This window comes from Emys orbicularis, chromosome 7 (assembly GCF_028017835.1).
Source record: "Emys orbicularis isolate rEmyOrb1 chromosome 7, rEmyOrb1.hap1, whole genome shotgun sequence".
NCBI classification, from domain to species: Eukaryota; Metazoa; Chordata; order Testudines; family Emydidae; genus Emys; species Emys orbicularis.
This window is the reverse complement of record NC_088689.1, coordinates 45,984,332-46,008,076: the sequence shown is the minus strand read 5'-3', so window position 1 is coordinate 46,008,076 and position 23,745 is coordinate 45,984,332. Positions and strand designations below refer to the sequence as shown.

General features: G+C 41.1%; 1 protein-coding gene across 1 annotated transcript in view; it reads left to right on the top strand.

The window, feature by feature from the left end:
- Positions 1–22,172, top strand: part of MYPN (myopalladin) — an 89,679-nt gene extending 67,507 nt beyond the window's left edge. The window contains exons 12-19 of the mRNA XM_065408198.1: positions 2,901–3,122; positions 3,659–3,808; positions 5,083–5,162; positions 6,241–6,367; positions 7,864–8,071; positions 12,960–13,125; positions 17,391–17,524; positions 22,003–22,172. Coding sequence (XP_065264270.1) covers positions 2,901–3,122; positions 3,659–3,808; positions 5,083–5,162; positions 6,241–6,367; positions 7,864–8,071; positions 12,960–13,125; positions 17,391–17,524; positions 22,003–22,172 — 1,257 coding nt within the window. The remainder of the gene's footprint in view (positions 1–2,900; positions 3,123–3,658; positions 3,809–5,082; positions 5,163–6,240; positions 6,368–7,863; positions 8,072–12,959; positions 13,126–17,390; positions 17,525–22,002) is intronic.
- Positions 22,173–23,745: the final 1,573 nt, after the last annotated feature.

The window sequence follows — 23,745 nt, the reverse complement described above, 5'->3', positions numbered from 1 at the left end:
GTGACACTCTGAATGCTTTTCCCACACCTGAAGAAGAGCTCTGCATGGCTCGAAAGCATGTCTCTCTGACCAACAGAAGCTGGTCCAATAAAAGATATGACCTCACCCACCTTGTCTCTCAAAGGAAATACAGGATGTCAAGACTCTGAAAAAAAAATTCTGTTCTGGTGGTAGACAAGCTATTTGTCCAGTTTGAAACCAGACAGTCCTGTTTTCATATGGTTTGTGCCTGTCTGATACTAATAAAACATTGAACGTTGGTTTGTCTGGTATCATACATGGAGGATGCCATTTCCCAGAGAACACTCCTCTGCCCCCAGTGGCATGACCCTGTGTGTGAGCTCACGCTGGCTAGGGTCAGGCAGTACATTCTGAACAATGGCATCCTCTGTGCTACATGTGAGAGGTCATGCTGGCAAGGGTGGAGGGGTCACGTAGGTGGGGGTGGGGAGAACCAAGGGGATGTCCTGTATTCTGGAGATGCATCAGTGGCTATCCTGTGGGGCCTTAGAGAAACTAGTAATAATGTCTTCAGGTCCTGGGAGATGGTAGGGGGAGTCTGTACAAGTGTTTGCTCTCTGCTCTCAGGAGCTACCTGAAGAATTCCAAAGAAGCCCTTAGAAGTTCTCACAGCAAATTTCAAATCTAAGAAGAATGAAATGAGATATCAGAAAAGTGTGGACATGGAAAAAAAGAGAAATATCTGCTTAGAATCACAGCTTATGAGAGAAACTGGTGTATCTGAATTTGGATGATTTAATTTATGAGTAACTCCAGGAAAAAAGGAGATGACTATGAAGCATTTTAATGCCAAGGCTATTTCTTAAAATACACAAATCACTCTCTGATTTCATATGGAATCTGCCCCCACACAGTCCTGTTCCCAGCACCAGAAAAAACAATTGATTGCTTAACTTCCCCGTAGACCTGTACAAAGGCCCAAACCTGTAGTCTGCAGGAAAACATGATACATTTGGTAGATCTGAAATCAGAGTAACTCCTGATTTACGCTAGTGTAACAGATTAGAATTTGGCCTATCATATAAAGTGATATGCTAAGACGTGCTTTGTGAAAGAAAAAACTAAACAAGATGAAATTCAGTAAGGATGTATTCAGCTTGCCAGCTGGTGGTGAGCCATAGGGCAAACCTTAACCAACCATTACAGTAGGTAACACCATCTTGTGGATGCATCCTGCACAATACCACAGACTTGTGGGCTCAGGAACTCTGATCTGGCTGTGTTGTGTTCACTGCAGAGGAGGGAGACAAAAATGTATTTCCCCCACTTTTCTGCTCCCTCAACTCCCATTCTGGGTTAGCCAGTTCAGCCTCCCACATAAGTTAGAGAAGTCTGAAGGCTGTAATGTGCACTGGCTGGTAACTGTATCTTAGGGCATCAGAATGTACAGTATCATTCCTCAGCCCCAACCCCTCATATCCCCACCATGCCCCCTACACTGGGTTGTTAGGACAGGGGGGTGAAGAGACAGATCTATGCCAGCCAGGGATTCCCTCACACAGGGAAATCTATAACTAGCCTATTTAGGCAGCTCCTGTTGTACAAGGAGGGTTGGGGAGTGGAGAAGGAGCCTATGGTCTGTAGATAGCAACTTTTAGCGACCACAAAAAGGAGAGTCCTTCTAGCTGAGTGAAAGGAACTATGCTGCACTTCTTATCTGACAGGCAATCTTTGCTTATCTTGCACATGAGGCTATTAAAATATGTCATATGGGGTATTATGAGGGCTGATTCATAAATATTTGTAAAACTTTAGAGGGAAGATGCTTTAAAAATTCAAAGTATTATTATCCTGTATAAAGAAAAACCATCACTATCTTTTCAGAAATACTTACCGGTAATTTCTGAAATATGTCTCTTAGGGTCTTGGAACTTTTCCTTACTGAATATTCTTAGATCAAAGCAGCCTGTATTTTATCACAGTTCCACTCCCTGTATGCTGGCAGTTAGAGCGAAATTTTGATGGCACACATCTGCGTGAGAAATAGGATAAGGACATAATCCTATTCCCAGTGAAATCAGTTGCAAAACTACTATGGACTTCAACAGAAGTAGGAGCCATATTTTTGTGCCAAATAGAGAGGAGGCTGACGCTCTATGTACAGATCTCATAATGAGAGAGGTTTTAGACAGACTTCTCATTGGCATTGAGAGGAAGGTGTAGCTGAGCAATGTGTCTTTCCATTGACTTCAGTGGCTTTGGATCAGGCCCTTAATGAATTCAAACAAATTATAACTGGTTGTTCACACTGGAATGGTGACTGTTGCACTATATATTTTCATAATCTAAGGACCAGTTTCAAACTTACATTTTTACATCGTGGGCCAGATTGTGCTCTCAGTTACAGCAGTGCAAATACAAAGTAACTCCACTGGTCAAGATTTTGGCAGTAAGGTAAGTAAACCCGAAAATGTTTCATGTTTTTTAATCTTGATATCTTTGTCTTTTGGCAGCTATACTTTTGTTTATTTAAATGTGAATTAAATTATTACACAAAAAGGCAGTACTTCATATATTTAGCAGGCTACTAGTTCTGGAAAACACCCTTGAAAACCGCAGTTTACTTTTTCAATGTGCCACATTCTCGAGAGAGGCCTAGGAGTTATGTGCACAGCTCCCATTGAAGAGGTGCAGCTCCCTTTGACAGATCTCAACCTTAGTCTCATTTTTGTGAAACATATACACCGAAGTTACAATAAGAGCCTGCGGGTGCACATATTGGTGTATACTGCTGCACGATGCACCAGTGCACCTACTGTTGGGGTTAGGGCTTTTTAGGTTTTCAGGTCTTTTAGCTGACATTTGGTTTAAGACAAGTGATTGGAAATACCTTTGAGTGTAATAGTGTTGTTCAGATCACTGCCGATATAATTCTGCAGGAATACAAGATTTCAAGCTTTGAACAGAGGTTGATGAATGAAATAGAGTTTCGCCTGGAACGCACCCCAGTGGATGAATCAGATGATGAAATCCAACATGATGAAATACCTACAGGCAAGTGCATAGCACCCATCTTTGACAAGAGACTCAAGCATTTTCGGGTCATGGAAGGATCTCCTGTTACATTCACCTGCAAAATTGTTGGAATACCCATACCCAAAGTAAGTGATGCTTAAAGTCAGATGTACAGAAATAAAGGTTCCTTACCAGTAACTTCCAGTATATCACTTCTGCAGCCCCTCACTCCCAAGACTGTTGTTCTGCATAGGTAGTTCTCAAAGTAATCAGTAAAGCAGTTAATATTGCAGAATCTCCCCACTACTGCTTAGTGCAAGTCAGCCCTAAGTGATCTGCATGGACTGATCTCCAGATCTTTTTTGATCAAAGGAAGACAAAACTTGATAAAAATATTAAGGTCTGATTCTGTCTCAAATACATGGGCTGATTTGATGAGATGTCTAGCAGTGCACATACTCATACAGCCAAGATAACAGTTCTGTAATGTTAACTTACATTATCCCAATACTGAAACATTCAGTTGTTTATTTTAAATGATCTGCACATTTTACAATATTTATAAAAATGTGCAGTAGCAAATGTTCAGCAAACACATTTTACTCTTATCTGCAGATTGCCTTGTCACTATTCAACAGCAAAGCAAATGTAAATAGCTGTTTTTCTTTATGATCACTTTCAGGTATATTGGTTCAAGGATGGCAAGCAGATTTCAAAGAAAAATGAACATTGCAAAATGAAGAGAGAGGGAGATGGAACATGTTCTCTACACATTGAAGCTACTACTAATGATGATGATGGAAACTATACAATAATGGCTGCAAATCCTCAAGTAAGGGAATTTTTTCTTTACAAAAGTGTTTTTTTCAGCTTAGAAAGATAAGTAATTAGGAACATAAGAATTGCCATACCGGATCAGACCAGTGGTTCATTTAGTCCAGCAACCTGTTTGTGACAGTGGCTAGAACCAGATGCGTAAGAAGCATCCACGTAGTAGACAGTTATGGAAAACCTGTTTATACTCTTACTCATCTTCTCTCTAAATTAAACAGTCACAATGAGTTTCCCTTTATATGAACATGTGTCTGTGCCTCTAATCATTTTTGGTCACCCATTCCAAACATCTTCTATTTCTGCTATATCTTTTTTGAGACAAGGTGATAGGAAATAGATGCAATATTTCAGGTGGGTGCAACATTTATATAAATGCCATTATAATATTTTCAGTATTAGTTTTTGTTCCATTCTTTATACATTCTAATATTTTGTTTTCTTTTTTAACAACTGCTGTAAATTGACCACAGCTCAGTGCACAAGTTGTGCATGTGACCTGTTTAAAAATTGTAAATCTAAAACATTACCTTTGTTTTGCTCAAAATTTCCCATCTATTCTTAGCAAGTTTCACATAACTATAAATATTTTTGATTATACAGTCCCCAAACCAGATAGATTAAGTTGTTATGGTGCCATTGCTTAAAATAACATGATAGCTGACAACAGCTTGATTCTCCACTCTGTTACTGCAGTTTTGTGTCCGTGGAATGATATTGAAGTCAATGGAATTACACTGGTGTAAAACTGGCTAAACCTATGGTGAGCCTCGCAAAGCAGAGTAGAGTTCGATGTGTGGACAACAGTTGTGTTGTCAAATACATGTTCTTTGATTGACAAATGTCTAGTGAGGATCAGGTTAGCCACTTAGTTGGTGGGTTCCTTTGCTTGTGTTTTACTCTATAAAGAAAGATAGAACTGCTATAATTTATATACAGTGGGCCAAATTCATCCCTGGTGTAATTCTAGGCTTTCATGATCTTTCCTTGATTTCATTGACTTGTATGGATTTGATTTCAATAGATTTACCCTGTTCCAGTAGAGCTATACCGGGGATGAACTTGGGCCCTTAAATGTTAATATATTTTGAAAGATGTGAAATTGCAAATTGTTTTGTGGCACTTCCCAGTATTTAAGTAATATAAAAGCCCTGTAGTACAGTCACAGTTTAAAATATATTAGTTCCGTAATGTTCTGTAGAGGATCAAACACTTATAATGAAGACTCGAACAAGTGGTTAACTGACAATTAATTCTATTTCCATTCTTTTTTAGGGGAGAATCAGTTGTTCTGGCCACTTGATGGTTCAGACTGTTCCCATGCATGGCCGATTAACAACTACTCAGTCGCACAGGTAAGATGATGTACAATGCCAGAATCACACCGTTTTGCTTTACCGAGGTTGCCATTTTGACCCAGAATATTTTTCAGGTTGAGTGATTTACTTGAATTTTTTGGTGCTGATTGGTCCGGAGCCGTAGAATTTTATTGGCATGGTTAAAATTTGCTATCTGTCCCAACATTATCTGCTCATCTGTTGATTCCGTCATTGAGATTTTGGTGTAATTTGTTTCTAGAGGGTGGATTGTTTGCACTTAGCTGATTAATTGAGGAAGGATGGCCTGTGACCAAAAGCACAGAACTTTGAGTTGGTGGGTGATCCTGGCTCCACTGAAGACAAAGGCAAAACTCCTACTGGCTTCAATGGGAGCAGGATTTCATCCAGAGGTTCCAAGTTCTATTCCTGCTCCTGCCATGTACTTCCTTTGTTAATGCGCTCAAGTCACTTAGGTCAAGGTTTTCAAATGAATGAGCCAGTGAATTTGGGTGCTGGACTTCAGGCACCCTAAAGTGACTTGATTTTCAGAAACTGCTGAGCACCCACCTTCTGAAAATCAAGCCTCTTTAATGTGTTTCAATTTGGACACTCAACATCACTAGTAATTTTTTAAAATTTTGGCTTCAGCCTGTATCTCACTCTCCACATCTCTAAAAATGAGGATAATAATGCTTCCCTACCTCCCTAGTTGTGGGGTTTAACTCACTAATGTCAATACAGTGTTTGATATCATCAGGTGGAAGGTACTAATTAAATGCAAAGTATTATTATTACAGTTAGTTAATCACAATTGCAATGGAGTTACTGGAAATGGATGAATTAGTAAAAATAAATTCTGCTAGAAAAATATGGAATGACTTAGGAATCCAGTTTTACTTACTATATTAAAAGTTCATTTGATAATCCTAACAAATTTAAAATATGCACACATTATATTGTACTTAATGCTTTTCTTTGTACACCTATTCTGGCATTACTTTTTGGTTTTACCTAAATATCTGTTGATCATTTTCTACAGTTTGTGCCTCATACCAAATTTTAGGAAAATAATTTATATTTCTTCCAAACACATACCTGCAGTTTTGTATTGCAGAGCAAGGTCCCGTGTGCAAGAAGGAGATAAAGAACCACTACAAGAACGCTTTTTCCGGCCATATTTTCTGCAGGCACCTGGAGACATGGTAGCTCATGAGGGGCGACTTTGTAGACTGGACTGTAAGGTATTGTCATGGCTCACTCTTACTCTCTCTGTATACATACTGGTAGCTGTCTTCCTTAATAGGCTTTCTTCAATACTTGCTTCTAATATTTAATGCCTTTCTTGTGTTTGTTCTCTCATTTCTTACTACCACTCTGCCTGAGCTTCAGGTGTTTTCTACATAGCACATGCAAAATGGAATGAAAAATGCTGTATAAATTTCACCAAAACTAGAAGGCTCATTTACAACAGAGTTCATACAATTTATGTGGCTTAGTTTCTACCAGCCTTTTAGAAGAGTGGCAAATGGAAGGAACTTCCATAGAGATGTAGGGCTCCTCTGATGAGTCATTGAGTCATCCTGTTAGAGGTGCTTGAACACACACCCATATAGCTATAAAAGTGGGGCAGAAACGATTGAAGATACTGTATTTTCACCCCAAGGTTCACACTGTATTTTATTGATAGTTAGAAGACTAATATTTTTAGAAAGGTGCAACAGAGCCTCGATTATTCCCTTTTTCTCTAAAGGGCATAGAGAAGAAAAACTCCCAACTTATTGACCCATGCTCCCAACTCTGAGGAGTTGTGGGTCACAGGGATTAGTGTCTATCCAAATGGGCTAAGCAGTGGTATGGCATTTGTGCAGACCCCAGAGACCTTTAAGCTATTTCATAGCCTCCACCATTCCAGATCTGAGGATGTATACACCCACATACACAGAGAAACACTCACACTGCTGACACTAGTCCCACTACCATGCAAGTAGATCTTCCCTAGCCCCGAAGGGAGTAGAAGACAGAGTGGAAGTTATTGCCCATTTCTAGTGAATTTTCCTTAGGAATAATTCAAAGTTTACTAGGGGAGCATGCCACAGAGGCTGGTTACTCTCTAGCTCTGCTCTCCTACCAGTGCTTGTGGGGACCTAAAAGCAAATTGGAGATTTCACAAGATTGGAGAAAAGCAATTTCCATTCCAGGTAGGTTCCATTTCCCTTCTCCAATTTCTGGAATTCGTGCATTTGCTTCTCTCCATTGAAGAGAAGCTTCTGACCCTGAGTGAGCACCTATCTCTAATGGAACAATCCTATAGAATGTAATAAGAGGTATAAAACAATCGTATTAACTGACAATTCTATTGTGTGTTGATTTAAGACTTCTACAGAAATACCTCATTCTGTATTATTAAATTCTATGTGTTTCAAGTGAGTTCTGTAGAACCCAGTTGATTTCATCCCTATTAAATCCTATAAAAGTTCTGATCTAGTGTTTTGGTTTCAGCCAATCACAATCTGAACACAAGCAGAATAGTAACATTTTGCTTTTTATAAATCTTATTTGTGGAACCAATTTTTTTCCTGGAAATAATCGCCAATAGCAGTTAGCAGTTCTATCTTTGGCCTCACTTTCTATTCTACATTCTCTCATACATATGTGATCTTACGATAGTTTATTTATTGGGTTGTTGAATGTGTGTGTCAGTCTGTCACTTGCCTTTAGCTGTTTCATTGTCTGTTAGGTGAGTGGGTTACCAACTCCAGACCTGATGTGGCTTCTGAATGGCAAACCTGTATTACCAGATAGCACTCACAAGATGTTGGTCAGAGAGACCGGTGTTCACTCTTTGCTTATTGATCCTCTCACACAAAATGATGCTGGAACTTATACTTGCATTGCAACCAACAAAACAGGACAAAATTCATTTAGCCTGGAGCTCAGTGTTGTAGGTAAGACTTACTGAAAGGTTTTAATAAAAGACTATGTACAGTATCATACTGTAATTACTTGTATCTATTACTTTGTATGTATTGAGCTTGAGTCTCCTCTCACACCACTGTATGTCAAAAGTAACTCCATTGCAGTCAGTGGAGTTACACCAGTGTAAAACTGATGTAAGGAAGAGAATCAAATCCAGTGCTTCTTTTGTAGAGGTGTTCCAGTTGTTCCTTCGGGGCTGTGATGATTCTATACAGTATCTATGTGCAAACCCCTGCCTACTCATCCATAATCTTTTTCTTTTTCAGCCCCCTGCCTTCATACATTGCTGTTCTTGATCTCTTCCCTAGGAAAAAGACACAGCCTTGGGTTTTAAAAATACTGTATGGCCTCCCTATCATGTCAGTTATAGTTTTATTAGTTTAAAAAAATATTTAAATGTAAAAATGCTGAATGCTACTCATTTTCTACTCATTTTATTAAGTAAGCCTGATGAAACCTGAGCAGCCATGGTAAAAGTGGTGTTGAAATCCACATCTGCAGCACTCATTTCCTGCAATGGTAGCATGTTTGGACCCCATATATATATTCATCTATAGAAAAAAATCACTTCTATGTATGATTTTCAGTACATTCCCTTAAGGATCTTGGATCTTAAACAAGTTGATAATCTTTTATTAGAAAATAAAATCACAACCTGTTAAGGCAATATCTACACTACCAATTTTTGTCGACAAAAGTGATGTCGACACCCGAAAGTCGACATAATAAAAATCTGAATTTCATGTTCACACTTGCTCCCTCTGTCAGCAGATCGCATGCACATTGGGGGCTCCATCGTCGACAGTGTGAGCATTGCACTGTGGGTACCTATCCCACAGTCCAGCTCGACACCTTCTGTCACTAGGTGTTGTGGGAAGGCGGAGCGGATCGTGGCGCATCTTGGGACCTGGCTAAATGTCCTGTGATGCATTGCTTTGTGTCCCAGCACTCCACAGGCTTCCAGCTTTTTCACGGCATTCTTGCAACGGCCATTCTCTGCTGTGCACCCCAGCATCTTTGTGAGAAGGGATGGATCCCGCACTGCTCTCCTATGCTCTGTTAACTGTCATGAAGACATTGCGGATGGCAGTGCAGTTAATTGTCAAGTTCCTACCTGAAGAAGACTCACAGGCACCCGACATTCTGCGTGACATGGATAGGAGCAACTCTAGATTGCTTTTGGCATTCACAGAGCAGCTGCATAGGGTACACTGGGAAACAAGCACTGAATGGTGGGGTCGTATCATTATGCAGGTATGGTCTGAAGAGCAGTGGCTACAGAACTTTCAGATGCAGAAAGCCATCTTCCTGGAACTGTGTGTGGAGCTCACCCCAGACCTGTGGCGCAAGGACACGAGACTGAGAGCTGCCCTCTCGGTAGAGAAGCGTGTGGCAATCACTGTGTGGAAGCTGGCAACTCCAGACTGCTTCTAGTCGGTCGCAAATCAATTTGGAGTGGGGAAGTCGACCGTTGGGGCTGTGTTAATGCAAGTGTGCAGGGCAATAAATCGCATCCTGCTACGAAGGACCGTGACTCTGGGAAATGTGCATGAAATAGTGTACAGCTTTGCAGAAAGGGGGTTCTCTAACTGTGGAGGGGCGAGAGATGGCACAAATATTCCAATTTTGGAACCAGACCACCTTGTGACAAAGTATCTCAATAGGAAGGGGTAATTCTCCATGGTGTTGCAGGCGCTTGTGGATCACCGTGGGCGTTTTATGGACATCAACGCAGGGTGGTCTGGAAAGATACATAACGCACGCATCTTCTTGAACACCGTCCTGTTCAGAAAGCTACAAATGGGGACTTCCTTTCCAAACCAGAAGATTACAGTGGGGGATGTTGAAATGCCCATAGTGATCCTGGGAGACCCCGCGTACTCCTTCAGCCGTGGCTCATGAAACCTTACACGGGACACCTGGACAGCAGTAAGGAGCAGTTCAACAACAGGCTGAGTAGGTGCTGGATGACTGTTGAATGTGCCTTTCGCAGATTAAAGGCACGCTGGCGATGCCTTTATGGCAGGCTAGACCTTAATGAGGATAATATTCCCATGGTCATAGCCGCATGCTATACGTTGCATAATCTCTGTGAAGCTAAGGGTGAAAGGTTTGCTCATAGGTGGAATGCTGAGGCAGACCACTTGGCCGCTGATTTTGAGCAGCCAGATACTGGGGCTGTCAGAGGAGCCTCGAGGGGGGCAATTAGAATCAGGGAGGCTTTGAGGCAGCACTTTGACAATGAGCACCAGTAATGTATATCTCTGACACTGTGTTAGTTTTCCTAGGAAGCAATTGTGTCATTTTGGGCCTTATATTCATGTGAGACAATGATTACAATGCCTGTGCATGTATTGGTAGTGCCTGCAATCTGAATTTGTAGAAAAAAAAATAAAAGTGATTCACCATTAAAAAAACTTTGCTTTTATTGAACAAGAAACAGCACACAGAAGGTCCTGCTGGGAAAGGAGGAACCAGGGAAGGACAGACTTTCACAACTGTGTTTAGGTCCAGCTATCATTGTGAAAGTTGTTCAAGGGGGTGGAGAGAAGGGGAAACCGAGAACTCCCGGAAAGTGGAAGGGAATGTGCGGGTGGAGTTGGGGGGCAGGGCATGGAAAAGTGTTCTGAATGTGCTGTAGGAGAAGGCGAGCATGGATCTGCTCAGTCTGCAGCGCTACTAAGGACTGCAGCATCTGCTTTTGCTCCTCCATTACTTTAATCATCCGCTCAGTAGCGTTCTTAACAAACTCCTAATTCTCTTTTCTGTCCTACTGTTCGGCTTCCCAGAACTCCTGGCGTTCCCTTTTCCTTGCATTGGAGCAATGCAGTACCTCCCGTAACATGTCTTCTTTTCTGCGTCTTGGGCGCTTTCTTATCTGGCGAAGACGCTCGGCGGAGGTGCGTGGGGTCTTCCTGAAGGCCACATCTGGTGAAGCACAGGGGACAATGCACAGAAGCGGGATTGTTAAATTCACGCACAGCATTGTAACATTTCAGTTATATACATCTTTTGCTACATTGCAATCACGTTCTCACTGACCCTAATCAGGCACACATCTCTGCGAACAGCCAAAGCATGGTGAGTGTTGGGGGGCTGGAGGGCGCTCCACATGGGGAAAAGAGCACACACTCTCTGCAAGGGTTGTGGTGCAACATTCTATGGAAAAAATTCTACAATTCTCCTGCACTTTTCCACAGACGGGGATCATTCTAGCAGACATCTCACTGCTAAGGGTAAGCAGGGAAATGAGGGTACATCTACTCAATGCTTGTGGCTTCCGCCCTGCTCCCTATGCTGCTCGCCTGTCTGCCGCTTTGGTCCCTGCAGAAGTGATTGCCGAATGGTGTAGGAAAGTTTCCTACAATGGGGGAAGGAACAAAGCTGCTCTGCCACGGAACCTTCGGCAGAAGATTACCGAGTACCTCCAGGAAACTTCCCTGGAGATCTCTGTGGAGGATTCCCATGAGATCTCAGCGTGCATCAACACATTATTCTGCCGTGCCAATTAGCTACACAGGGAAAAGTCCAGCTCACAGAAACGCAGCCAGCCTACCACATTTATAGCTCAGTGGTTTGAGCATTGGCCTGCTAAACGCAGGGTTGTGAGTTCAATCCTTGAGGGGGCCACTTAGGGATCTGGGGCAAAATCAGTACTTGGTCCTGCTAGTGAAGGCAGGGGGCTGGACTCGATGACCTTCCAAGGTCCCTTCCAGTTCTAGGAGATAGGATATCTCCATTTATTATTATTATTATTTCTATACCCTGAACCCACCTCCGCACTATACAGGCCACAGCCACTTAGCAGGCGTCTCATCTCCTGCTTCTTGCTCCCCGGAGAGTGACTGCTGAGACTGGCTAGACACCTCTGGAATGGGGAACAGTTCCTGGCTGCCTGCCCCACCAGGTGACCCTGCCGGGAGCTGCACATGCTCATCTAACTCCACCTCTTCATCAATAACTTCGTCCTCCAGGTTAGGTCCTCTTTCCACCACCTCCATTCCCTCCAAAGTATACATGGGGCTCTTCGCAATGGAGATGGGGTCGCCACTAAGGATAGCGTCCAGCTCCTTATAGAACCAACAGGTCTTAGGTGAAGCACCAGAGTGATGGTTTGCCTCCCTCACCTTATGGTACGCCTGCCTCAGCTCCTTTATCTTTGCTCTGCACTGTAGTGTATCCTGATCATAGCCTTTTTCGTATAAGCCTTGAGAAATGTGCCCGTAGGTATCCCAATTCCTATGGCTCAAGTGCAGCTGGATCTGCACAGCCTCCTCTCCCCATATACAGATCAGAGCGAACAGTTCTGCAGTGGTCCAAGCGGGAGAGCGTTTGGTGCTATAACCCGCGAAGGTCACCTGGGAAGATGCGATGAGACCTCTCCACGCCGAGCCAGCAGGAAATGGAATTTCAAAAATTCCTGGGGCTTCTAAGGGGGAGGGGCAGATGGTTGTTTACCTGGCTGCAGGGCAGTGGAGTTCAAAACGCTGACCAGAGCGATCACGATGGGCATTGTGGGACACCTCCTGGTGGCCAATTAAAGCAATGAAATCAAGCGTGTTGTCTACTCTGGCACTTTGTTGAGAAACAGGTAGAGGAAAAAGACATAAATCTCTCGTTGGGGTGGATGTATTTAGTCACCAAAACCGGGCATCTTTCCCAACAAAAGTCACAGCGCAATGTGTACACACGTACTGTTTGGTCGACAAAAGGCAGTTTTTGAAGACAAAACTTGGTAGTATAGACAAGGCCTAAGATGTCATAGGAATCATTTTGGATTGTTTGTTTCCAAACGGTTCAGTGCAAAAGACTAAATAAAGACGTCGATGCACAGTAATTGTTCCTCCTCCTTTCCAGCAAAGGAAGTCAAAAAAGCCCCAGCATTCCTGGAGAAGTTACAGAATTGTGGCGTGCCTGAAGGGCACCCAGTCAGATTAGAAGGCAGAGTGATTGGAATGCCACCACCAATATTCTACTGGAAGAAAGACAATGAAACCATCCCTGCAAACAGAGAAAGGATGAGGTATTGTACAGTCATTCATACAGTTAGTCACCTTGAGACTGGGCTGATTGTTGGCACAAAAGTTTTGTTGTCAGAGCAGGTTTTGTCCTCTCTCTAGATGAAATTTATTTCACCCACTTAAAACCTAAGGAACTGGTCTTTAGTATGAAGGATAAGGGAATGAAATCTACTTCCCCAATTTGGGATCCGGGTGCAAAAGTGCAGCACAGCTCCCTACACCTCACAGCCACTGCTCCAGCCAATAGACTAGTATAGTGGTGATAGTGTTTTTGGGCCACTTGCATAGTATGTTACTTATACTTTATCACCACAGATCCTATTGCCCCTTCCCATACTCACCACAACACAGTCCTCTGCTACATGGGGCCAGTCGTGAAACACGTATATGCCTTTCTGGCAATACATAAGCCATCCCTGAAGGGTTTAAGAAGTACCTTGAACTGTGCCTTTGTACCAGGATGAATTTCATCCCCCTTGCCTCTCAGTTCTTCATCACCTCCATTGTGCCTGCTGCTCAGTGCACCCTACTAATATAGGCATCAGCACTTCACTGCCATAACCTTTCCAATTTAACAATATAATTTTGTATTTAAAGATGAGCTTCTCTTTTATATTTATGTCAGTTTAGCTTTTAAAACTAAACTTAAAAGAGATCAGCTGGCTGAGCTGTGAGTAAAGTGCTGCTGGGATCCATCACTGCAATGGTCATTTAATCTTTCAAATTGCCTTTTTACTTGTCGATTTGGGGGGAAATCATAAATGATACTGGACCTTTATTAAGAGGATTTTTAAAGCAATATCTCATTCTAGGATAAGAGGGAAATATTTGATTTACTTTTAAGAGTATAGGCAATTATTATACAAAATATGAAATTCACAAATGAGCTACAGCTCAGTTTACATAGTGGACTAAAATGTAATACAATACATTGTAGGCATAAATAATAAATAAGAAAGTCAAACTCATTATCATCACAAGTTAGAGGTGGAAAACCATATAGGTCCTGTCTTGTTGCTCACCCAGCTATCAACCTAGGAATGTACTGTACAGTATATTATAGCCACTGCCTTGTCCAGTCTAGTTTTAAATATCCCAAGAGATGGGGCTTCCACCCCTTCCCTTAAGACACTAGTCCACAGCCTAACAGATCTCCCTTTCAGGAAGTTTTTATTTATTTCATCCCATTACTTGCAGTTACATACACATTCTGCCCCTTTCCACCCTAAATAATGCCTCTTCATTCATGTTCCCCAAATGCTGGCTGGCTAGTATACAGCGGAGGACACCAGAATCTGCAATTAGAAGTGGAAGGATAGGAGGCAGAAGGTGGCCACCCAGATTTGATCTCTCCCAGAACTCAGAGAGGAGAGTTCTGTAGGTCCTGCCATAGAAGGGATTAGCAGAGCAGGATCTAGCAGTCAAGAAGTGTGGTCTCCGTGTTTGAGTGCACAAACTCCTTGCCTCCAAACTGGCATCTATCCACACTCCAACCCTTGGTGCAGATTTATTCCTGCTCTGAACAGGAATACTCCTTCCTTAATACAGAAACACACTACTAGTCTGCAGCATTAATGTGCTTCCATTTTTGCGGTCCAGGAATACTGTTCCAGAATTTGGCTTTTGGCATAGTCACAGCTAGTTCTGTCCCCTCAGTTATTCCTAAGCATAATTAACTTTTAAATCCCTCCAGCCTTTTAACTGACATTGTTCCCTCTTTGGATTTCTTCCAAGTAGTTAGTATCTTTAATATTAAGATTCCTAGCAGAGATCTCATCAGCGCTGCAGATAGAATAATTATTTTCCTCTTCCTTAAAACGAAAACTCTGCAAACCACAATTGCACTTTTTTTTTTTGCTAATAAAATTCTAGAAACTTTAATTTCCCCAAGGTTTGAAGGGTGCAGACAAGTAAAGGTTCAATTTTATATTGTAGATTTTAAAATAATGTTCATTATTCATACGGTGACAAGCAAATTTGCATTAAGTATCTGATTACTTTTTTTAAAGTGAGCATAAAAGTGGCTGTGTCAGACATTAAATCCACCATCAGATAAACTCAGCATCAGCAAATAGGCTTGTGCTTGTAACAAATGCTGGTTTTGAAGCCTTGTATTTTTTTTGTGGGCAATAGCAGCTAATTTTCTCTCAGACAAGATAATTTTTTCGTGCATTCACTTTCTAGTACAGATGAGCCCAATACCAGAATATTCAGATCATGATTTTTAATACCCTGAAGTTCAGATCCAGAGTTCTAGTTTAGCACATGAAAGATAGGAACTGACTGCAAAATTTGGGCTCAAGCCCAGGTACAGATTTCAGTCCACATTTCTAAAACTCAGAAGTGTTTGGAATCCAGCATTTTGGCTCAAATACATCACTGCATTCTAGCTGAATAAAGAAAATTTGCTATAAAATATTTCCTTGACTTTGTTTAGCTTAGAAATTAATTATATTTTATGATTTCTTTGCCAGGATTCCTACTCCTATGTAAATCTGTTGGTCAATGTAATGTTTGAATTAGATTCACAGTCTATTAGTTCAACATGGAGTCATTGGCTCCCTGCCGGCTATTCTGCTAAATGGTTAAAAACAGGATGAAGCTCTGTCCTGGCTTGCCTCATTTTTAATTAATTTGGGTGAAATTTCCAACATCCACAGGAAGTCTGAGTATTTGTCCAATCTGTGGGACTGCTCTACGAGGCCTGCCCTACACAGCTGCTATTTTAGCCTATCATAAATCCAACCCCAGCCCTTCAGTGCCACCTGTGCAGTGTTAAGATGCCTGGATCCACATGAACATAAAATGTCAGTCCTTCTCCCTGGCTCATCCCTCTCTTGCCAGCAAGCTTATCTTCTAAGCTGGCCTGCATGAGGCCAGGAGACCCTTTCTGCAGTGGGAAGAGTGTATGCATGTAACCTGCTACACAGATGCTGTGTCCCTTGTACGTCAGTATAGCCCATATGGGTGAGTTAAGTGGGCTAATTGAACAGTGAATGTTACCCTTTAGGAATACTGTTCCTACAGGAGCTGGCCAGAAAATGGAATTTCCATCACCTGGGAAATTCAGAATGTTTAAGATTTTGTTTCATTCTGAATCAGAACAAAACTGTGAATCTCAGACTTTCCTGAGAAACTGAATATTCCCATTTGGGACTATGTCATTGCTGCCTATCCTTGCTTTTCCTGTCTGCTGTTGCTGGGGGAAGGGAAACTCCAGGGCTGATAATAGGAGAGGATGGGAGGGAGAGGAGGGAAACCTCCAGGGTGATGAGAGGAGAGCAGCCCAGAGAGCAAACTCATCCCAGTCCATGACATCCTGCCTTGTGAGCTGCTGAGAACCTGGGGAGGTGGGCAAGCTTGCAGGAAACCAGGCAGGTTTCCACTGGGATTTTGCTGAATTCAATAATTCCCCTGGAACATTTCAAATTTACTGAATCTGCATTTTCCAACAGAAAAACATTTTACAGCAAAATTTCCAACCAGCTCTAATTACTACCTTTATGAATGTTTTCCTCCAGGATTAATATTACAATTTTACTGCCATTTCATATATTGCATCTCCAGTTTCTGCATTAGAAAAATAAATACTTTACAACTGTTTTAAATGGGTTTGTACAGGTATAACTAACTGGAACTTACTAACAATTCTATAGCTGATGCATAATAAAGTATAAAATCCAGCTTACTCTCTCTCTCTTAGGGCTTGTCTACACTATCCGCTGGATCAGCGGACAGCGATCGATCCAGCGGGGGTTGATTTATCACGTCTAGTATAGACGCGATAAATTGACTGCTGAGCGCTCTCCCATCGACTCCGGTACTCCACCAGAACGAGAAGCGCAAGCGGAGTCGACGGAAGAGCGTCAGCTGTCGACTTACCGCAGTGAAGACACCGCAGTAAGTAGATCTAAGTACATCAACTTCAGCTACGCTATTCATATAGCAGAAGTTACGTATTTTAGATCGACCTCGCGCGGTAGTGTAGAAAAGCCCACTGTTGTGATGACTCTGCAGGGCTGAGAGGAGTAAACACATATTTGAATCACTAGAATGAACAGATCAGCCTCCAAGAACATGCAAGGAGCAGATGTGTTGAGTATGAAGTTGCTGCTTTTATACAGGCCTTCAGAGTAAAGCTGCACTCTAAGACTATGATTTAGTATGTATTTAATCTATGTGATGTTAAACCCAGACAGCAGATGGACACTTGAGAAATACTAATGGACACTTGAGAAATACTAATTCTGTACACTTATTTTTCCAGCATGCATCAAGACACAACAGGATACGTATGCCTTTTGATTCAACCTGCCAAGAAAGTAGATGCTGGTTGGTACACTCTGTCCGCGAAAAATGAAGCTGGTATTGTTTCATGCACTGCTAGACTTGATATATATGGTAGGTGTCCTATTATTGACTACTAAGTAAAACAAAGCAAAAAACATATGTGGTTCGGTTCTTATTATACCCGTTGCAGTTCTTGCTGAAATCTTTTCATTGACATTGATGGAAATTGAATAGACCCATTATTACTATAGGGTCACAGTATGTTCGCAACCTAATATAGCCACAAAGAGGAGTAAGAACCACACACGCCCTGCATGGCCATATTAGCACTTTTGCATGACAACTTGGATGCAGGTGAGAGGTAGAGCAGGAGCTGTGCACCGGACTCTGGAGATCTGGGTTCACTTCCCAGCGCTACCGCAGCCTGGGTGACTTGGGCAAATCACTTAAACAATCTGTTCCTCAGTTTCCCATCTGTAAAATGGGGATAATACTTCCTCTGTCCTGTTTATTTTGACTATAAAAATCTTTGGAGCAGAGACTTGTCTTGCTATGTTTTTGTACAGTGCCTAGTTACAGTGGGCCCCTAATTTCTCATAGGGCTTCTAGGCACTACCATAATACAAATAAATAATAATAAACAGTTCCTCCTGAGGAAGCAAAGCTATGCATCGCCTCTTACACCAGGATAAGCAGACAGGGGTGAGCAAACTTTTTGGCCTGAGGGCCACATCTGGGTATGGAAATTGTATGGCAGGCCATGAATGCCTGATGGCAGAGGGGGACTCTATGGGGTATAGCATGGGGGCGGGAGGGCTCTATAAAGGATGTTACTGAGGTGGGGGGAGGTGGGACTCATGGGGTGTGGCATGGGGGGACTCTACAGGGGCGGTACCGGGGATTACTAGGGGACGGCCGGCAGTGACACCAAGGCGGCCGTACCAGGCACTGCCATGGGCGGAAGCACCCTAGCTGGGACAGGTGCGGCCCCTGGGCAGTTTCAAGGCTCTCGAGGATAGGGCCATAGGAGACCAGGAGGGGATTGGGTGCGCTGCCATGTTAATGGGGCTGCCGTGTAGGGACAGGGTTTCGATCCCAGAAACAGCGCAGTGAAGTCACACCTGTGCAGTGTGGCTCTGCGCATGCCGAAGATAGTGGAATTATGAGTCGGGGGCTGGAGAGCACCAGGCGGGCGGAGCAGGGCAAGCCCCTGACCCCATTCCCTGGACAGAGCTTGAGGGCTGGATAAAAACATCCAATGTGCCGGAAGCGGCCCGCGGGCCATAGTTTGCCCACCCCTGGGCATACCCTAATAAACCATTTTTTGTTCTTCAGCTAATTCATTTATAGTGTAATTTCATAACACATAGCAAGGTAAATGTGACATTTGTATATGAAACATAAAGATCTCATTGCATCTCAATTAATGACCTGATATACATGCCATTTAATAAACAATGTTACATGCAATTTACTAAATAACTTCACAAGAAAACTTTTTTAGTCAGTTTTTATTGCAAGATATGCAGTAAACAATACAGAGATAAAAAAAACCAGTCGGATACACTCCGTTTCCACTGACTTCATTTGGGGACAGAATCAGCACAAATATAAGCAATTACCTGCATAAACATTAGAGGCTTCTAAGATCTACATTTATGGAGAGACATTTCACATGGAAACAGGTTTTGGAACCATAAGGTTACTTTCTGCATATATAATTAAATGAAATCATTGAGTCAAGCAGCAATGTTCATTCTTTCTTGAGCATGGCCCTTTTCTCCATTGTCTAGATCTCTCAGATTTTATTAGTCAATTTTCCACTTAGGCAAGTGAGAATTATGCAGTTCTGTGGCTAGAACAATTTGAGAAGCCAAAGGAAGGAATTGAATAAATTGGTGTATTTTTCTATCAGAGTTGCAGTCCGTATTAAAAAAGTGTCTGTCTTGGCTTTATGAAAATGTCCAGTAGAAGATGGCAGGGATGCAACCACTAGAACTCCATAGCAAGTACTCTAAAAACTGATTAGGCCACTGAACAACTTTGGCAATAAAATCAATCTGGCCTCTGTTGAAGCCAGTGACTTAATGCTAAAAGGCTCCTTTATTCTTTACCAGTCCAGCACCCTGCTCTTTTCCTCCATGTCTTTATGTTATAAATTCAATTTGTCTAGTTAGAAAAAAAAATCTTGAATGTAAGATTAGGTCCAAATTCTGGTCTTTCAGGAATTTGTTCTGTTCGCTAATAGTCTTTTCTACAAGTAGGTATCTGAGCATTTCATTTGATTTATCAACCACTTTGTATGCTTCCACAAGAGCATGTAGAGCCACCATGCACAGTTCATCTGGCGTAGAACACTCTGTCTGAAACTATATTTAGCAGCTATGAACCCCTAGATGAAAGTGAATGCCTATTGTAATAACAGCATAGCCATTATCTGTAGCTGGTAAGGTATTAAAAAACGTTTATCCTGAATGCCTAAGCTGTGTAATAAGATAGCTCACATACACTTCGTAGACCATGTCTCTGCAGCACTAGCCAGAAGCTGAGAATTTTCAATCCTTTTAATCTACATTTTAAAAGGAATTACTAGACTACTGTACCTGGAAAGAAAACAGGCAGGCTGCCAGTGCCAAGGAATTAGTCCACATCCTTGTCAGTTTCTGCCACTCAGTGGCCTTATGGAGAATTGCATTTTATACTTTATTAATGCTTGATGATAGGACATAGGGAGCCAGAGAGAGATTGGAATATTTACAAAAGATTTAGATATATTTATTTAAGCTTCCCATATTTTGAAGGAAATATAAATAGCAGACACCTAAAGAGTTCAAACCATAAGCATAGAAAGGAATTGTTTAGGTGGTCCAATTAAGAGAAATGACATAAGAAAATTTGGACTGAGTATCCGAAAACATTTTCTAAGAGACTCTGTGGAAAATCTGCCAAGGGAAGTGACTAAAAGCCTCATCATTTGTGCCATTTAGAACTAAGCTAGAACAAACCAAGAAGGGAACAGTCCTGCAGTGTCAGGTGGGTCTGGTAGTTAATAGTCTTCAATGTCTCCAATTCAGTTAACCCCAAATTTTAAAGAAAAAAATATGTATAATCAACACAAAGGGTATAATCAGGGAGGGAACCTGTTTGAGACTGGGAGAAAGAAAAGGCTGTTTATCCAAAACAGTCTGAATCTTAAAGAAGGCTAAAGTTCAGTGCAGAAAAGGGATAAAGGATTCTACTCTTGTGTAACAGTTAGTTCCTTATTTACACATAGTGCTGCTCATCCAGCTACTACAATGCTGCAGCCTAAATATTTACTGTGTTCCTATATATCCCAGAAATCACCCATTCTACAACTCTGCCCTAATTTCCTGTAAATCTATTGATTTTACTATTCTTTTATTTATTTACAAAAACTCTCTTACAGTGGACCCAAGCATCTCTCCCGTGATTAGCTGCTTTGTTTTTCTAATAGATCAGTGTTGATTACATCTGCCAATTGTCTGTTGTTATACCCTAAAAATCCCTATGATGTTTGAATATGAAATGATTGATTATGAAGTCTTTAGAAATTGCATTTTGTCAGCTATGGAATCAACTACATGTCAACATTTAAGAAGATGGATCTACTTTTTAAAGGACACTTTTTCCAAATGGGTTTCAAATCTGCACACCAACTCCTGAATTTGTGCATCCAACTAGCACAAAGATACACAAATGATTTCTGGTAGAAATAGGTTTGTCACATTTGTGTGCAAAATTGGAGGTTTTGTGCACAATAGTAGAGTCTTATTAAGGTGTTGAAAGAGGCTGTGTAAAGTGGTTTGAGAACTACATTGTTATAGAACAGCTAGGTATTATTAATATTATTAACTTCAAAAAAGTTCAATGTTACTTTTAAATGTGTAAGTACAGGCTGTATGTGCATTTTAATATCACTGAATATTAACTGTTAGCAACTAGATTTATAATTACGTAAAGCAATATATTTCTTTTTATTTTGCTTAATAACTTGATTAACAAATTGATAATTTGTTCATAATCAGTCACCTAAAGTAGCTGCAATGAAAATTAGAGATGGACCAAAGTCAGAACTATTTATCTTAAAAAAAAGAAATACAAATCCTTCCCCTGATTTTTGGGGGGTTTTGGGGGGAGGAACTGGGAGGGAAAACACTGCTGAGGGAGATTTCTGGTTTTATTGATGTCTGTTTGCTGATCCACAAACTTACTGTTGACTGTAGTCCTTACAACCATGAGTAGGCTCAGTGGGTGAAATCCTGGTCCTATTGTAGTCAATGGTAATTTTGCTATTGAATTCAGTAGAGCCAGGATTTCACCCATTGGCTCCAATAGGACTTTGCATCATTGTAAAGCACTGTACTTGAGGATATCTGAAGGAACAGACCCTACATTAGTAACAGATTTTTTTTTTTAAAGGACTTGAGAGGGGTTCCCATTTAGAAACATGGAAAGCAGCACTTTCCAAACGGGTGTGAAAATTTCCATTGGCTTTTTATATATATGTTAAAATAAATGTGGACTTGACTTGGAATTATGTTTTCTCTTCATTGTTTTTGTTTCTTCAGCCCAATGGCACCAACAGATTCCACTACCAATAAAGTTTCGACCTAGTGGTGGCCGGTATGCAAACCTCACTGGTCAAGGACTCGACATTTTTTCTGCCTTTTCAGCTGTTGAAAGTCCAAAGTTGTTTTCATCCTCATCCCAGAGCGTGGTGGAAAGTGAAGAACTTTAAAAACCTGCAGTTCCAATTATACCTGCAGAAATATTAGAACTATCGGGGGGGGGGGAAAAGAGAAAAGATACAAACCAAGAGACTCAAGGTTTACAAGCAACTTGCTTTTAGTAAGAGTTCTGCTGCTGGAACTGCTGCAAGTTACATATTGTACAAGATGTCTGCCTTGTAGTTTACTCCAGTATGATTATGGTATAGAGTGTAGCGCAAAAAGTTCAGTACTATGTCTTTTTCTGAGAATCTCAGAGTGAAGAGACATAATTTTAGCACTTAAAAATCAACACCACTTTTTAATGCTTCAGTTAAAGCTCCTGTAACAAGCAAAGTTAAGGATTTGTGGTGTTTAACTGGATACTGCCAATGAAAGGACTGACACTGTGATAGAGAGTAAAGAATGTGACTTTTAATGTAATCCTAAAAGGATTTGCATAAGGAAAAGAAAAGAAGTTGGAACATAATTTTTGTATGTGATCATAGTAGATAAGACTATATAAACATAGCATTTCATGGAGGTACAGCTATATACAGTATATATTTATATTTGTGTGTGTGTGTGTGTGTGTACAAACCATGCCGTGTGTATTCATGGTGTTTTGAAACATACAGTAAAATATAAGGCATGTGCTTAGGACATTAAACACATGAAACTAAACATCCTAGATTGTATGAAGCACATACTGTAGAGATCACAGCTGAAACTACTGTATATTTCCATGTACGCTTCATATTTGTTCCTTTTCAGTTTTAGTGACTCCCTGATTTTAAACACAGAGTACTGTTCTTGTAACTTCATGGTTTTTAAATTCAAGTCTCTTTCCACATGAGTTTTTGACATGCCTAGACAAAAAAAAGCACATCATATGGCTCATTTGCTAAACTGACTAAAGAGGAACTCAGGTTTCAGAGTAGCAGCCGTGTTAGTCTGTATCCGCAAAAAGAACAGGAGTACTTGTGGCACCTTAGAGACTAACAAATATATTAGAGCATAAGCTTTCGTGGGCTACAGCCCACTTCTTCGGATGCACAGTTCCTCTTTAAAAAAAAGAGGAACTGTGGCCTGGTGCAATTAAAACTTCTTTCGGGATCATTTAGGAAACTTAATCACAGGTAGAGTTCCTACTATTCAAACAGGGGGAAATGCATCTGTAACGAGCAAAGAAGGTTATAATATTTAAGAAACACAGTGGTTAGTATAAACAACTAAAGTTAGCATTGTACCCTGATAAATAGTAGGTAAACCAGGGAATGCTATAGGGGGCTATAACGAAGGATGTTTAATAACCTTACTAAACAAACACTTTCAGTATATTTCTCTTTTACATAATTTTATTGACAACCTTCTGACCCCAATGGTTAGAGGTTAGGAATGTATATGATGATTTCCTGCACATGATTTGGACTTTATTTTCAGCAGTTCTAACTCACTACTTTAAACTTGATCAGGGACAGCCATGGGGTCCTAACTAGAATCAAACAGGGGCTTAAATATCACATTTACAGATGCTGTAATTTTAGGTCTTATTTGGCTTGCTTTGCAATTCAGTGCTTTTTCACAGTTTAAATTTTCAGAGAA